At 41.1% G+C, this 17532-nt stretch overlaps 2 protein-coding genes across 2 annotated transcripts; both read left to right on the top strand.

Annotated features, from left to right (window-relative positions):
- Positions 1-478: 478 nt before the first annotated feature.
- Positions 479-8094, top strand: LOC114583567 (vomeronasal type-2 receptor 26-like). The gene is made up of 6 exons (XM_077917841.1): positions 479-675; positions 2102-2393; positions 2778-3641; positions 4893-5120; positions 5859-5985; positions 7196-8094. Exons 1-6 carry the CDS (start codon positions 479-481, stop codon positions 8092-8094), a joined length of 2607 nt encoding a protein of 868 aa, XP_077773967.1.
- A 933-nt stretch (positions 8095-9027) lies between these two features.
- LOC144325224 (vomeronasal type-2 receptor 26-like) lies at positions 9028-17214 on the top strand. The gene is made up of 6 exons (XM_077917840.1): positions 9028-9242; positions 11223-11514; positions 12093-12953; positions 13241-13468; positions 14581-14707; positions 16316-17214. The coding sequence occupies exons 1-6, from the start codon at positions 9028-9030 to the stop codon at positions 17212-17214; spliced, it is 2622 nt and encodes an 873-aa protein (XP_077773966.1).
- The last annotated feature ends 318 nt before the right edge of the window (positions 17215-17532 follow it).

Raw genomic sequence — 17532 nt, 5'->3', positions numbered from 1 at the left:
TTTGCTGTTAGCTCACCAAGGGAATATGTTTTTAGGAGCAAAAAAGGGAAAGTGTCACTCAGACTCCAAACTCTGAACAAGTAATTAATACTCCTATTCTGCAATTACTTAAATTATTGCATCTTTCTCCCACGAGGTTAAACCTCCAGATGGTTTCCCGAAAGAACAAGGAAACAATCAACAAGCAAGCCTGAACATGATAAAAAATAAGCCCATGACCTATGGAGAGAGGATGGAGGGGCTAATGTCAGGCAGGGCTATATCAATTCAATTTACGACATTATAATCTCTGTTACTACTCAAGGAGTGCATTTGTATCACTTTGATTAAATGTAGCTCATAATGTCCCTCATAGAGCTGCATTGACTGAGCCAGGCATAATTGAATGTAGCCTCTTTAAAGGTAGCTGCTATGGATGCACACAGCAGAATCAAACTCTGAGACAAGCCATGCTGCTAGGATGTTGCTGCTATTGGTGATGCTATTTCAAATCACTCCTGTTTCTAATAGCTCTAATTCTACCCGGTGCCCCAGGAATAATCCTTTTCCCATTCCGCATGAGTGGTACCAGCCAGGTGACCTCATCATTGGTGGGATTGTGTCTCAGAACTGTTACGTTTTCTTTGATGTTCTCTTCAAGGAACACCCATCACAGAACCTGTTTGATGTTTCATCGTAAGAATTTCCCATTCCCCCTCTGGGTTGCCTTTCCCTTTGTCTCATGTCTTTCAGGCAGGAATCCTAAAGGGAGGGCTTGTCTTATCAATGATGTTTCAAAGCTGCAGTGGGAGCCACATTTTGACTGAATGGTGGAATAAAAAAGTTATTAAATCAATATTTCCTCACAGGTCAAAAATGGTTTGAATGATTGACAAGAAACTTTATGTACTCCTGAGACTCATTCAGTCACCTCCTGAGTCTTCCACAGTCTACTATGTTTGCAGACAGCAAATATGGCTTTTGTTCTCCCATAGTAAAACATGATTTCTATTTTGTAAAGGGATGGGGAAAGAGTCTTCATATTTTTTATTACATTTACTCCAAGGGTATTTGTTGGGAAGAGAAGGGTGAAAATGTAAATAAATAGATAAGGTTACATTGCAGAGAAATTAAAAAACTAGAGCTCTACCATACACTGTCCTTCAATATCCCCAAAGCTTCCTTGTTGTTTAAAAGAGTATTATGTTTTACTACCCTCATATTCTAGGTGTTTAAAAGTTTCAATGTGTGCTGGGTTTTGATTACTTGAGGGATATTTTTATTTCCATTAAATATTAGGAAAATGTCAGAAAAACATTTCTTCTTTCCTGATCTGAAAAAGCTCCATGGTGAAACTCCCTGGGTTTTAATGCAAGTTCATTAAGTGGGTGTATGTGAGAGTTCTGAAGATTGGTTGAATTGCATTGAGTCAGGTTAGATGGAACAAGTTTGTATGGACAGGGCATTAGGCCAGGAAAGAGACAGTAGGCAAAATTTACCGTCAGTAAGAAGATAAATCCAATGCCACCTGACTCCCCTTTGTTTCTGACACCCAAAGGCTCAATGACTGTGTTTAGCTACTGTGGACTACACACATCAATTCTGTGGTTCTGATGTGCAAGCAATTTTCCTCACCTTACCCCAACTCTCTGCTGAGAAGCAAGCTTCATTGAATTCAATATAACTTTTATATAAGGGTTAACATTGCCACTTTCTCCGTACAAAACATATTTCTTCAGTTAAATGAAGTTCTCACGTACTTAAGGAGATACAGATTAGGTGTTTTTTTTCCTTGATCAACCGAGATGGAAATGTTAAGCAATAGAAGAAAAGCAAGTGTGAGAGAGTGCCATACAAAGTAGTAATGCCCTGATCAAACATGGATTTTCTTTGGAGAGCATGGCACTCCCATTTCTTTAAGAACTTGCCATAGTTTGCTGTGGTCGACACAGTCAAAGGCTTTTGCATAGTCAATGAAGCAGAAGTAGATGTATTATTTGATGTATTAATCACAAATAAAATAATTTCAATTTGAAACAGAATGTGTCCAGTATTGCAGTATATATATATATATATATATATATATATATATATATATGTAACTAATTTACTTTATTTGCAGTGTGGTGACAAAATTCTATCAGCACGTTCTTGCATTGGCATTTGCTGTGAAAGAAGTCAATGAGAATCCCAATATCCTGCCCAATATCACACTTGGCTTCCACATCTATGACAGCTATTATGATGCAAGGATGACCTACCGTACGATTCTAGACCTCCTCTTCAAAATGAGGACATTTGTCCCCAACTACAAATGTGACACCAAGAAAACCCTCATATCCATCATTGGAGGACTTGGCCATGATACCACCTTCCATATGGCAGACACATTAGGTCTCTATAAGATTCCACAGGTAAGAGGTATGAAGGGGCCAATGGGAATTATTTCTTCATCCTTCTATGGGTTACTTCCATGTTTGTTCTACACAGAGTAGACATATTGGGAAGTATTCTATTCAGTGGTTTTACTCAGAGCAGACTCAACAAAATTAATGGATCTGTTTTAGTCAGGATCAAGAATTTAAAATTTAGTTATATAAAAGGCTACATCTTTATCCCATATTCCTTGTACATTTCTTTTTCTGTTTTATTTTTAGGGATGTGAGACTGATCTAGTCACAGCTCAAATCAAAATGTGCAATTAGAAAAAAGAAAGCTTAGAATTTGTTGAAGAAAAAGCCAAATGCTACAGGATGAATGTTTTCCATATGATTTGAGATATTCACATTTTCTTTTAGTTTGCATATGGTTCATTTCCCCCAGCGGAGAGTGATGCAAGTCAAGTTCCTTCCTTTTACCGCATGGTGCCCAATGAAGCCCACCAGTTTCTTGGGATTATCCGCTTGCTTAAGCATTTTGGATGGACGTGGGTTGGAGTCCTTGCTCTGAATGATAACAGTGGAGAACATTTCTTGCAGATTCTGGAGCCATTGCTTTCTGAAAATGGAATTTGCTCAGCCTTCACACAAAGAATCCCAAAACAACTCCACGTTGATAATGTGGATGAAATGCATGGTATAGCTTTAAATATGTATGTACGAATCAGAGATAATAAAGTCACTACATTTATTGTTTATGGAGAATCTCTAGCAATTACAGCACTGAGAACTATTATATTTCTGTCAGATCCTCCAAATAAGAAAAACACACCATTTATAAAGGTATGGATCTTTACAGCCCAGACTGATTTCGTATCCATGGGTTTTCTTAAGTTTTGGAATGTTCTGCTCTTCCAAGGTGCCATTTCCTTCACAATTCACTCACAAAATCTTCTAGCATTCCAAGAGTTTCTTCAGAGCATAAAGCCGCCTTGGAGCGAAAGAGATGGTTTTTTCAAGAAATTCTGGGAGCAAGCATTTGACTGTGTATTTCCAAATCTTGATGCGTCAGCGGAGGTCAATGACATGTGTACTGGGGAGGAGAGGTTGCAGAACCTTCCAAGGTCTCTATTTGAAATGTCCATGACTGGACACAGCTACAGCATTTACAATGGTGTCTATACTGTGGCTCATGCCTTGCAGAACATTTACTCAACTAGATCCAAGCAGAAAGCAATGAGTAGAAGCAAACGATTAAAACTTCAAGATCTGGAGCCTTGGCAGGTAATGTTTCCAAAATGAAGAGAAACAAAATATATTGTTTTCATGAATAAATTAGTACAGGATCGCTGACATGGGACTGTGACCAAGCAGCAATGCCGCCTGACAGATGAAGGCAGGGGTTGGCAACCTAAGGCCCATGGGCCACAAGCGGCCCACGGGGGTCATTTAATCAGCCCAAAAGCTGCCCCTGAACCAAGCTGCCCACTCGCCGCCTGATAGTTTAAGGAAAGCAGACCACAGATGTGGGACTGTGACCAAGCAACAATGCCGCCTGACAGTTTAAGGCCAGTAGAACACAGCTTTTTTCAGGGGAACTCACCGACACTCAGTTCCGGCATGTCTCAGGTGGGTTCAGGAACATCTCAGGTGAGATTTGACACCTCTCAGATGGGTGCCATTGCCATTCTAAGAGAAAGAGGGAGGAGTTCATGGTGAGTTCCGGCACCTCTTATTCTAGAAAAATAGGACTGAAGCAGACTTAATCATACTTTTCATCCACACATGCTGTTAAATGGCATTGCATACCTTAGTCAATGCATTTTTAACTTCTGAAGAGAAAAAAGTTATTATATCTGCATTAGTACAACAGAAGATTTAACATACCCTTGGAACCTAAAACATTTCTGCTTGGTTATGTAAAATATGTTGTTCCAGAAAATAATAAAGTAATACTATGCAATTTTATTACTTTTGTGGATAGTAATATTGCTAAAAATGGGGGACAGTAGCATTTCTCCTACTATATCTGAATGGACTGAGAAAATTTGGTGCATAGTAGCTATGATTACAGTAACTTATGAAAGAATACATATAGACCAACCTAACACATTTATGGGGAAATGGTATTTTTTGGTTATGATTTGGAATAACAAGTTCATTTATAATGTCTTACACTATGCTCCTTTCAGCCTGTTGAAATACCATTTATTTATTATTACTCTATTATATTTTGATCCAGAAGTGCTGTTGAAATGTTATTGCAAATCTTATTCACTGAAAAAAGACAAATGTGTGCATTTTAAATAGCATTCATGTTGATAGAAATAATATTATGCATTCAGAGAATGCATAATAAAGTCTCCAGCTGTTGTGTCAAAATCACTGATTTTTCATACGTGTTCTTTGTTAACTGAAGCTATTTTACTATACCTAAATAAGATTAATAAAGAAGGCTTTCTGTAAATCATGGCATTTTGTTCAAAACCTACATTATGTTATTTTCAGTTCTACTCTCTTTTCTCTTTTTATTAGCTCCACCCTGTTCTTCATGACATTTCATTTAACAACTCAGCCGGAGAAATTGTATCCTTTACTGATCAAAGAGAAATGGGAGGTGGATTTGACATCATGAATACAGTCACATTCCCAAACAGGTCCTTTCTTCGAGTAAAGGTTGGATGGGTTGATTCTGATGCAGAAGATGGAAAAGAATTAATCATTCACGAGGACAAGATCATGTGGCACAATGGTTTTAATCAGGTCTGGAGAGCAGGGTTTTTTTCTGGGCCCCACATTCTCCATATGGGTCATTTAGATTATCCAAAATAACCATTACTATTTCCATTGAAATATTCTGGATAGCGGTAGATGAAATTATTAACATGCCAAACAAATCTATGTTCCCAGTTGAAATAAATTTTTGAAATAATATTTACTGTGTACGATAGTGCTCAGGATGATCCACATAAAATTGATTCATGAGAGAAGAAAGGGTGGTCTCTGTTTCAATAGAAAAGGGGTCAGAGGTAGGGTTGGCACACTTTCCCACGTTACTGGCGGGAGCAACATAATTTTGAGAATTGCCTTTCTCATCACTTGACAGCTGTCTATATTAAAGGTAAGAAGATATTGTGATATGCTCCTCAGTTGAATTCTGATTTAAGAGGCTTCTACAATGGGCCTCTTAAGCCGGTGGGGAAGAGAAGGTTGTCTTTTCAGGTTGACTTGTTTCACTTTCATGGAGTTTTATGACTCAAAGGCAGTGTGAATCAAAAAGGGCTTACCAAATCCTGACAGGTTTAGGAGAGTGATAGAGGCCCTAGTTTAATCCATGCCAAATGTATTGTCTCTTTTTTCTGGTTTCCTAACAAAAATAAGCCAATACCTGTTCTTTATACAAAGCAGTCATCCTATGTAGATATTTATGTGAAGAGAGATCCGCTTTCTTATCTGAAGTTCAGAGGCTGAACATTACTTTACATTACTGTTTATTGACAGGTGATCCCTATCTCTGTGTGCAATGACTACTGCCGCCCTGGTCATCAGAAGAAAAGGAAGGAAGGGCAGAAATTTTGCTGCTATGATTGTGTTCCATGTCCAGAAGGGAAGATTTCAAACCAGAATGGTAGACAGGTTTCATTGTACAAGATCAGCAAATATCTGTTGAAAAGAATTTAAATAATATGTTGTGCATATAACCACAATATCCAGCCCAGAGCAGTGTTAATATTTTGTTGCTACTTTCCAGTAGCTTCACATCAAAAACTTCAAAAAGGTAGAAAGCTGATGAAATCCCATGCATGTGGATCTGAAATTAAGCCCCCCCCCAATGATTTCATTCTAGACATAATTTAAGAGAAACTGACAAGTAGTACAATTGTAGAAAAAATTGCATATTTGAGAATCATGTGGTAGCTGGGACAACCTAGACGTCCATCCTGGGTGAAATTAGGCCAGAATTTTAGTCATTATGCTTCAGGTAAGAGAAAGCATGCCGAAAAAGTGCAAGTAGATAAATAAGTAGCACTTCGGCGGGAAGGTAAACAGCATTTCCGTGCTCTGGTCAAGTGGTTTAGACATGCTGGCCACATGACCCGGAAAAACTGTCTGTGGACAAACGTCGGCTCGCTCGGCCAGTAAAGCAAGATGAGAAGTGGAAACTCCAGAGTCGTTTGCAACTGGACTTAACTTTCAGGGGTCCTTTACCTTTACCTTTTTAAGAGGGGATGGCATGGTACTAAGGTTAATATAGTGTCATTATTCCAAGCAGCACTTGTTGCTTGAGTGCCATTCTGCTTGATGTTGCGGATGCACTCTCCACCCTTCAGAGTTGAACAAGGTTGGACCTTTGTCTTTGGTAAGATAAGCTTCCAGATTCCCAGTAGGTAACTGCATGCGTGTGGGTGCGTGTCAAAGACAGAGAGAGATAGGCAAGATTGGACATTCCTTGCTCCTATCATTTTATAAAGCCTTTATGGTACATCCCTATGGATGTGGTTCTACCTAATGGCTTTTCTGCCCACAAAGGCTTTAGAATGCCTAAAAATGGCTACGGCACCAAATGAAAGGCAAATTGTATTCTAGCCTGGATATAATTAAATATGGGAGCAGAGTACTTTTTTTTTCTCAGTTAACTGTCAACGCAAAAAACCAAGGTCCCACTCACTCTGCCATCTGGGTGACATTGGACAAAGGCCACCACCCTGCTGGGTGCACAGCATGGCTCCTTAAAATACTTTTAAAAAAAACTATGTAAGATTCAGCAGAAATGTTATACAGTAGACAAAAGGCACACATGAATTGCTACGTGAGTTTGACTTTATTCTGTTTTTCAGATATGGATGACTGCTTCAGATGCCCAGAAGATCAGTATCCAAATAAGAAGAAAAATGGATGCATCCCCAAAACTATAAGCTTTCTTTCTTATGAGGAACCTTTAGGTGTCAGCTTAGCCTTAGTTGCTCTTTCTTTTTCCCTGAACACAGCTTTGGTGCTAAGAACTTTTATTCAACACAAAGACACACCCATTGTCAAAGCCAACAACAGGGATCTCACCTACATTCTCCTCATCGCCCTCCTGCTCTGCTTCCTCTCATCTTTGCTGTTCCTAGGAAAACCTGGGAAAGTCACCTGCCTTCTTCGTCAACCCACTTTTGGCATCGTCTTCTCACTGGCTGTTTCCTGTGTGTTGGCCAAAACCATCACTGTAGTTGCAGCTTTCATGGCCACTAAGCCAGGCTCCAGTATGAGAAAGTGGGTGGGAAAAAGATTGACCAACTCCATTGTCCTTTTCTGTTCCCTCATTCAAGTGATTACTTGTACTGTGTGGTTGATTACTTCTCCTCCATTTCCTTCTCTAGACATGTACTCAGTAATGGAAGAAACCATTGTGCAGTGCAATGAAGGCTCAGTGACCCTGTTTTACTGTGTCCTGGGTTACATGGGCCTCCTGGCCATTGCCAGCTTCATTGTTGCATTTGCAGCTCGCAAATTACCGGACAGTTTTAATGAAGCCAAGTTCATCACCTTCAGCATGTTGCTGTTTTGCAGTGTTTGGCTGTCCTTTATCCCAACATACCTCAGCACCAAAGGGAAATCCATGGTGGTGGTGGAGATCTTCTCCATCTTGTCCTCCAGTGCTGGATTGTTGGGCTGCATCTTTGCCCCTAAATGCTATACCATTTTGCTGAAGCCTGAGCTGAACCATAGGGAGCAAATAATGAGAAAGAACTGAGAAATACCTTTGTTTGTGTCCTATTGATTTGTTATATATTAAGGGTTTTAGTATATAGGTGGTTACTAAAAATGTCCCTTTGTTGCAGGAAGGATTTAAACTCTATTTTCAAGCTTTCTTTTCCTTATACAAGGTTTGGGTTTCTCTGCCAGCAATAGCCCTGCTCCAGAATGGTGTTTCAAACAGGTTTTCTCCCCAGCTTAATTTACCTTTATACCAGCCTTTTGTGTATAGGATTGGCCTATAACTATCATTTCCTAGACTACACTTTTTTTAAAAAAAAGTGTAGAAGAATATTCTCTGTGTGGATGCAACTTCAGTCGGGCTGTGATCATAGTTTGGGAATTTCTGCCTTGCAGCCATAAAGAAAATGGCTTCAGTCTGGCATTGACTCACATTGGAAAACGGAAAGGCAATTGCCATCTATTTGTGTGCCACAAAGGAGCAAAGGCAACGTGATGAGACTTGGGGAAACACACAAATACCAGCCTCTTGTTGCCAAAAGTGCCGCTGGGGGGGGGGGGGACCACCCTGAGCAACTTATTATCTCAACCTGCAATAATCCAAATCACTATAATCTCCTCACATAATCAAAGCCAGATTGGTTTTTAAGAAGGCACTAAAAAAGTTGAAAAGCAAGACTGAAAATTATTAACATGTGCCATCGAGAGCTGGGAATAGGGGCAAAATATAGGCAATACTTCATCAGTTGCCTTTCTGATTCCCCCACGACATATTAACAGCCAGACTTGAAATCAAAGTGTTGACAATCTATTAAAGGCACCTGTTTCCAAGACACTGATTCTCAAAAACAGCTCACAGAGCTCTCTTGTAGAACTGCATTGGCAAAGCCAGGCATCATTCACAGTAGCCAGTTCAAGACAGGAACCTGGTACTGATGGGCACAGGAAGCTCAGCGTTTCTAGCGGCAGAATGTTGTGGCTCTTGGTATTTCTGTTTCTGCAATCGCATGTTGCATGCAAAGAAGATACTTTGGCATGCCCTGTGAATGATCCATTTCCTGTTCCACATGAAGGGTACCAGCCAGGTGGCCTCATCATCGGTGGGATAGTTTCTCAGATCTATTATGTATTTTATGAAGTTTTCTTCAAAGAGCCCCCTTCACAGAATCTGTTTGAGGTTCCACAGTAAGACTGTTTCCCTCTCTACATCTCTCTCAATTTCCTTTCCTCTTATGCCATGCCTTTTAGATTGCAAGCCTCACACAAGGTAGCATCACATTGTTGATATTCATCCACTGGTGTGGCAGATTTGTTTATGTGAAGAGTTATTTAGTTATTAGTTATTTAGTTATTTTGTAACTAGTTTAAGACAGTTTGCATTGAAACATTTGAGGCTGTTTCTTGTGGTGGAGAGCCTATTCATTTCTTCTCTGCACAAGATCAGGGATTTCACTTGCAACAACTCTGCTGCCATTAGCCTTTGACTAGGAGCACAAGGTGTCAATCTAATAAAATCTGTTCCTCTGCTCCCACTTCAATTGACCTCCATGTCTTCCTTTCGGGTGTGTTGGTGAACTGTTTGTTACTTTAGTTTTAGAAATAGGCGGATGCCACCATTCCTTGCTTGTAGGTTTTGATTGATGGATGGTGTCACGTCTGTTCTGCTGAGAGGGCAGATATCTCTGTGTTGGGAGAGGAGTTGTACCTCTGTTGGGGGACACATCATTCACCTTCTTTGGTTGTTTGTCAACCTTTGGTCTCCACCCTGCACTCATTTTTCACCTGTGGCTCTTATCAGCTGTCACCATGCGACAGCCACCATACCCTGGGAATGACTTCAACTGGCTGGCTAAACAAGGTGAGTGTTGCTGATGGGTCTCAAACCCTCTGTGAGTTAGAGACTTCAGCTGCTTGTGAAAACAGGCTCCAGCAGATTGAGTGGAAAAGATTGAGTGGGTCCAATGGTCAAGATGGCCGTTTATACACCTGCTGTAGAGGAAAGTGAGGGGCAGACAGGGCTTGTTAAACTGGGGAGAAGAAAAATGCTGATCCTTAACCTCTGCTTCCCTGTGAGATATCTTCAGAAGAAGAAAAGGCTAAGGAGTAAAGCTTATATGAAACTGGAGTGGAGCCCCTAATATTGTTACGCCTTTTATGCCTTCCTGCAACTTCCACAGCCAAACTGATGTTAAATGTATTGCTCTGTTTTCCTTTGTTTTTTGTTGTTTAGTAATTGAAAATTAATAAAAATTATTTAACAAAGTCCAATAACAGCTCTGCTTTCCTTTGGACCACATCAGCAAGGCTGCTGATACAGCAGTTTGGCTTCACCCCAGAGATGCACTCCATTCTCTTGAGACAGACAAAAAATATACGTAGGAGACGTTGGGTCTGACAGTTAAGTTTCACCTTAGTTTCACCAGATAGCACCTCCTAGCACTGTTATGCAGGTCTCAGGTTAGTAAGTTATTTTTGTTACAAATGTTGATTGATTGAGTGTGGGCAATTGGAAAACCACACTTTAAGTTTTTCTCTCAATTAGACAATAACATACTAGCTCACAAGGAGTGATTTAAATAAATTTAAAAATGTCTGTTTTTCCACCCTTAAGGGATTCATCATTTCAATCCCCTACTGAGTGTTTTCTTTAAATAATTTTTATTAAAGATTTTCTTCGTTTACAAAAGTATGTGCATCGTCCCTTTTTTTCAGGCTGTAGAGTTCTTTCTACAGAACAGTTACATTTGATGTGAGACATTATATACAGAGTAAGGTTGGGGCAGAAGAAAGAAAAAGGGAGGGAGAGTAAGACAGTTGCACTGGTGAACAACTCTTGCAGTCAGAGTGCTCTTGTAGAAAGTTCTTCCTGATGTTCACTCAGAATCTCCTTTATTGTATCTTGAAGCCATTGTCTTGAGTCCTACCCTCCAAAGCAGGAGAAAACAAGCTTTCTCCATCTTCCATGTGACAGCCCTTGAGATATTGGAAGACGGCTAACATATCTCCTCTCAGTCTCCTCTTTTCCAGGATAAACATACCCAGCTCCTTCAACCACTCCCCAAAATGCTTGGTTTCCAATCATTTCTTTTCGGTTTCGATTAATTTGAAAAAGAATGTGAATATTGCGGTATATTCATTTCTTTAATTCCTTTACTTTATTTGCAGTGTGGTGACAAAATTCTACCAACACGTCCTTGCCTTGGCATTTGCTGTGAAAGAAATAAATGAGAATCCCAACATTTTGCACAATGTCACACTGGGGTTCCACATCTATGATAGCTACTATGATGCAAGGATGACCTACCGCACTACGTTAGACCTCCTCTTCAAAATGGGTAGATTTATTTCCAACTACAAATGTGACACCCAGAAAACCCTCATATCCATCATTGGAGGACTTGGCTCTGATACCTCCTTACATATGGCTGATATATTAAGTCTCTACAAAATTCCCCAGGTAAGATGTATGAAGGGGTGCTGTGATGGGATGATGAGCTGCTTGTGCGTAAAATGCAAGTCCCTCAGAGTTTGGTCAAGTCCGCAAACCTCTGCCTACGACAGAGCCCCTCCAGCATGGCTCCGTCAGTCGCTAGCAGAATCCGAAAGTGGTCTCTTACGGAATCTCTTCCAGCATAAAAGCTCCTTAACGGAAACACGTCTTCTGGACTCTCGGCGCGACAGTTTCCAGCGAGGAGTGGGTGTCCCTATAGGAGGTCTTGAAACCTCCCCACTGTTTTCGCTGGAAGTGTCTCTGAGCCATCCCTCCGACTCACTTTCCCCTGGAGCCCCTCCTCTCCCCCTGCTGGTTCCCTCTTCAGCTGCTAAGTCTGTCTCAACCTCAGTGAGCCCTTCCACCTCCTGTCCTTCCGATGGCAGTTCCCTGACAGGTGCATAGGGATTTTTGTATTCCTACTGACCATATTGGATTTAACCTATACATTGTTTAAACAAATATTTGTTAAATGAAATTTCACATTGCACATTATGAATTCTTTTCACATAACTTCATAACTGTGATTTTTTATATATATATAGCTTGCGTATGGTTCATTTCCTCCAGAGGGTGACACAAGTCTGTCCCTGTCCTTTTATCGAATGGTGCCCAATGAAGCCCATCAATTTTGGGGGGTTATTAGCTTGCTTAAGCATTTTGGATGGATCTGGGTTGGACTCTTTGCTCCAAATGATAACACTGGAGAATATTTCATCAAGACCCTGGAGCCACTGCTTTCTCAAAATGGAATTTGTTCAGCCTTTACACAAAGAATCCCACGTCAACTCCATCTTGATAAGCTGGATGAAATGCATGAGGTAGCCTTAAATTTGTATGCATTGCTCACAGATAATAAAGTCACTACATTTGTTGTCTATGGAGAATCTCTGACAATTATAGCGCTGAGAGCTATTATATTTTTGCGAGATCCAACCGATAAGGAAAACTTAGCAATTAAAAAGGTGTGGATTTTGACAGCGCATACTGATTTCATTGCAACGGGACTTGTTAGTTCTTGGGATTTTCAACTCTTTCAAGGCGCCATATCCCTCACAATTCATTCACAAAATCTTCTAAATTTCAAAGATTTTCTTCTGACCATCAAGCCTTCCTGGAGCCAGGGAGATCATTTTCTCAAGGACTTCTGGGAGCAAGCATTTGACTGTATATTTCCAAATCCCCATCTGACAGTGGAGCCCAAAGAACTGTGTACTGGGGAGGAGAGTTTGGAGAGTCTTCCAGGCTCTCTTTTTGCAATGGAACTATCTGGCCATAGTTACAGTATCTACAATGCTGTTTATGTAGTGGCTCACACTTTGCATGCTATTTACTTGTCTACATCCAAGCAGAGAACATTGGGTAGCAGTGGAAAATTAAAACTTCAAGATCTGCAGCCTTGGCAGGTAATGCTTTACAAATATACAACTTAAGATTTCATCACAATTTTAATGCAGAAGTAATGCTGCAGTGGTATTCCTCATGTCACTAACTGGCAAAGCTTTATGTTTTCATATTAAATCCTGTACATTTGGCTGAATTTTTTTTTCACTGTACGCATAACAATTTTTTCATCTGCTTTGTCAAGCAAACATAATTATATGTAAATGGTGCTCATTTATACATCAAGCCATTTTCTTCAATATCTCTATTATGTTATTTTCCCTTAACCTTTCTTTTCTCTTTCAATTAGTTGCACCATTTTCTTCCTGACATTTCATTTAACAACTCAGCTGGAGAAAGAGTGTCCTTTGCTAATAAAAGAGAAATGGGAGGTAGATTTGACATCACAAACATGGTCACCTTCCCAAACAAGTCTTTCCTTCGAGTGAAGATTGGATGGGTGGATCCCCTTGCTGACAATAGAAATGAGATAATCATTCATGAGGACATGATTTTGTGGAACAAAGGCTTTAACCAGGTCTGGAAATTGGGTATTTCTTTGACCCAATGTACTCTCTTGATAAGCACCACTTTTCTTTTTGACTGCTTCATGGGAAAATCTGAAAACCTAGCTGGATGCAACTGCGAAAAGCCCTTTAATTTCTATGTTGTTAGTTAAAATGAAGTTTTAACAATATTCATTGGGTTTCATTTTGTATGACAGAGCTTAGAAAGATTCAGATAAAATTTAGTCATGGGGCAGATATGGGTGGTTACTGCTTCATTTGAAAAGGGTCCATGGCTCAGTTGCAGATCCCATATCAAATTAATTTCATGACAATAGGACTGACAAAAACCCAACCCAAAACTCGTTTTCTGCCTTCATGTGTGGTTTTGAGCTACTGCTAGTTAGTAAATCACAAAGGATATAAAGTCATTTCCACCTACCTCCGCCCATCCTTCTTAGGAGAGGTTACACCAAGCCTTCCCTCCCACTATGCAGTATGAGATAAGCTTGTCATCATAGTTGGTGTCAAGCAGGAAATTATGTTCCTTCCTATGATTGACTGGTCAAAATGGGCTGGTTGACCTTTTCCACCTACCTTCCTTCCACCTACTTTGATACTTCCATCAGGAGTATCAAACAGGTGCAACTACAGGTGGCATACATATTACCGTCTGCGGTCCCAGCTCCTGCCCACCTAGCAGTTCGAAAGCACTCCTAAAGTGCAAGTAGATAACTTGGTCACTTGGCAGGTGGGTGTGGGAAAGGAAAGAGGTTGGCAAAGAAATTGAGCCCCTTGTGGATTCTAATTCTAGAGACTTGTCACAGGGCTCTGTGTAAGAACCTGCAAGATTTTAAAGGTGTTATGAATCATGAAGACCTCACCCAATTAGTGCCAGTTTAGGAGCCTGATAGATTTAAGCATTTTCCACACATGTCCTTTGCTATTTATAAATTCCTAAAGTTACAGCTGATAAAATGGCCCTAGCTTATTTCATGTATCTTGCATTTTTTCTGGTCTTGTGTCTTGCTGCTTTTTTCTGGTCCCCTGACAAAATATGGGCTAATTGCTGCACTTCATATGAAGCACTTTGGATAAGACGTTCAGTTTCTCCCTTATGAAATTATTTCTTGTTTCTGGAAAGGTGATGCCCATTTCTCTGTGTAATGACTACTGCCACCCTGGTAGTCAGAAGAAAAGGAAGGAAGGGCAGAAATTTTGCTGCTATGATTGTGTTCCATGTCCAGAAGGGAAGATTTCCAACCAAAATGGTACATGACATTTTTCATTGTTCAATATTAGTAAAGATTATTGTGTCAAATCTATTTAAATGCTACATTTACACATGCTTCCAGACTATCCTGTTTAGAGTTGTGTGCTTTTTTGGGGGCATTTTTTTCAGTAACATTTGAAGGAAATATTCAAAAACAAATAAACCTGGTGCAATACTGTGAACCTAGATACGGCAGTGTTCCCCACTTCGCTCAAATGTATTTTGTTATACACATATCAAGTACTATAATTGCCTAAAGGTGAAGGTAAAGGGACCCCTGACGATTAGGTCCAGTTGCGGATGACTCTGGGGTTGCGGCGCTCATCTCGTTTTACTGGCCGTGGTAGCCAGCATACAGCTTCCAGGTCATGTGGCCAGCATGACTAAGCCGCTTCTGGTGAACCAGAGCAGCGCATAGAAACGCCATTTACCTTCTCGCTGGAGTGGTACCTATTTATCTACTTGCACTTTGACATGCTTTTGAACTGCTAGGTTGGCAGGAGCAGGGACTGAGCAATGGGGGCTCATCCCATTGCGGGGATTCAAACCACCAACCTTCTAATCAGCAAGCCCTAAACTACAGAGCCACCCGCATCCCCCACAGCGCCACCAGCGTTCATAGTAAAGGTAAAGGTACCCCTGCCCGTACGGGCCAGTCTTGACAGACTCTAGGGTTGTGCGCCCATCTCACTCAAGAGGCCGGGGGCCAGCGCTGTCCGGAGACACTTCCGGGTCACGTGGCCAGCGTGACATCGCTGCTCTGGCGAGCCAGAGCCGCACATGGAAACGCCGTTTACCTTCCCGCTAGTAAGCGGTCCCTATTTATCTACTTGCACTCGAGAGTGCTTTCGAACTGCTAGGTTGGCAGGCGCTGGGACCGAACGACGGGAGCGCACCCCGCCGCGGGGATTCGAACCACCGACCTTTCGATCGGCAAGCCCTAGGCACTGAGGCTTTTACCCACAGCGCCACCCGCGTCCCAGCGTTCATAGTACTGATCGCCAAATAGATCATAGTACTGATTGCCAAATAAACAAAGTTATGTTTGAGCTATAATTGCCTAGGAGTTGCAATTAGGCCAGATTTGTATTCATTATTGCACAGGCAAGCAGGGCTGGCAAAAGCATAAGGGTTATCATTTCAATGAGCACGTGCAGTTCAAATTCCACTTGATGGTTGAAATGCACCCAATCAATACCCTTGGGAGTTGACCAGCATTGGACACTGGTGTGTCACAAGACAAGTATCATGGATCCCAGAAGGTAACCATGGAATGAGTTATGTAAGGCCAGTCTCACCTAATCTAGGGGCATGCTCTCATTCTATGATCTACCAGGACCCTTGTGCCCTCCCAAGAAACACAAGAGCCAACCGGTGCCTGATGCCCCCCCCCCCCCACTGTATAAGTGTAGTTGGAACAAGCCGTGATGTGCAGGGTGCATGGAGCAGCAGCTTAATATTGTTTAAATTCAAACATCATACATTCAGCAGAATACTCAAAAAAGTATTTCACATACTGTATCAATCCCTTAAAATCAGAAGGATGAGATAAAAAAGACGTAAAGAGCACACATGAATTGCTACTGGATCTTATTCTACTTTTCAGATATGGATGAGTGCATCATATGCCCAGGAGATCAGTATCCAAACAAGAACAAAACTGGATGCATCCCCAAAATAATAAGCTTTCTTTCTTACAATGAATCCTTTGGGATCAGCTTGGCCTCACTTGCTCTTTCTTTTTCACTTCTCACAAGTTTGGTGATAGGAACTTTTATTAAATACAAAGATACTCCCATTGTCAAAGCCAACAACCGGGATCTCACTTACATTCTCCTCATCTCACTACTGCTCTGCTTCCTCTCATCTTTGCTATTCGTTGGGAAACCTGGGAAAGTGACCTGTGTTCTTCGCCAACCAATGTTTGGCATTGTTTTCTCACTGGCCGTTTCATGTGTGTTGGCAAAAACTGTCACTGTAGTTGTAGCTTTCATGGCCACAAAACCAGGATGTAGCACAAGGAAGTGGGTAGGAAAATGGCTGGCCAATTCCATAGTCTTTTCCTGCTCTCTTACTCAAGCAAGTGTTTGTACTGTGTGGTTGATGATTTCTCCCCCATTCCCTGATCTAGACATGGACTCTGTAGCAGAAGAGACCATTGTGCAGTGTAATGAAGGGTCTGTGACCCTGTTTTATTGTGTCCTGGGCTACATGGGCCTCCTGGCCCTTGCCAGCTTCATTGTGGCATTTGCAGCTCGTAAATTACCTGACAGTTTTAATGAAGCCAAGTTTATTACCTTCAGCATGTTGTTGTTTTGCAGTGTTTGGTTGTCCTTTATCCCAACGTATCTAAGCACCAAAGGGAAATCCATGGTGGCGGTGGAGATCTTCTCCATCTTGTCCTCTAGTGCTGGATTATTGGGCTGCATCTTTGCCCCTAAATGCTATATCATTTTGCTGAAGCCTGAGCTGAACAATAGGGAGCAAATAATGAGAAAGAACTGAGTAATACCTTTGTTTTTATCTTATTGATTTGTTATATCAATACGGGACACGGGACACGGCTGCTGTTGCTGCTTGTGTGAGTGTTGGGAAGACTGCTCCTTCCTCTGCCAACTCCATCCGGCCTAGGGGGCGGGGCCTGCACTACCACTACAGTTTAGAGGCCTGAGCAGCTACCGGCAGCAATGGACAAAATGGTTTTAAATGTTTTAATTGTTTTTAATTTGCAGCACCTTAAATGGTTGTTGTTGTTTTTTATAATATTATATTATTTTACCATTTTATTTTTGCTTGGGGAGGGATAAGCATTTAGTCAGCGCT

This window comes from Podarcis muralis, chromosome 13, assembly GCF_964188315.1.
Source record: "Podarcis muralis chromosome 13, rPodMur119.hap1.1, whole genome shotgun sequence".
NCBI classification, from domain to species: domain Eukaryota; kingdom Metazoa; phylum Chordata; class Lepidosauria; order Squamata; family Lacertidae; genus Podarcis; species Podarcis muralis.
Note: the sequence above shows the minus strand (reverse complement) of the source record. Positions and strands in the feature narration are given on the sequence as shown.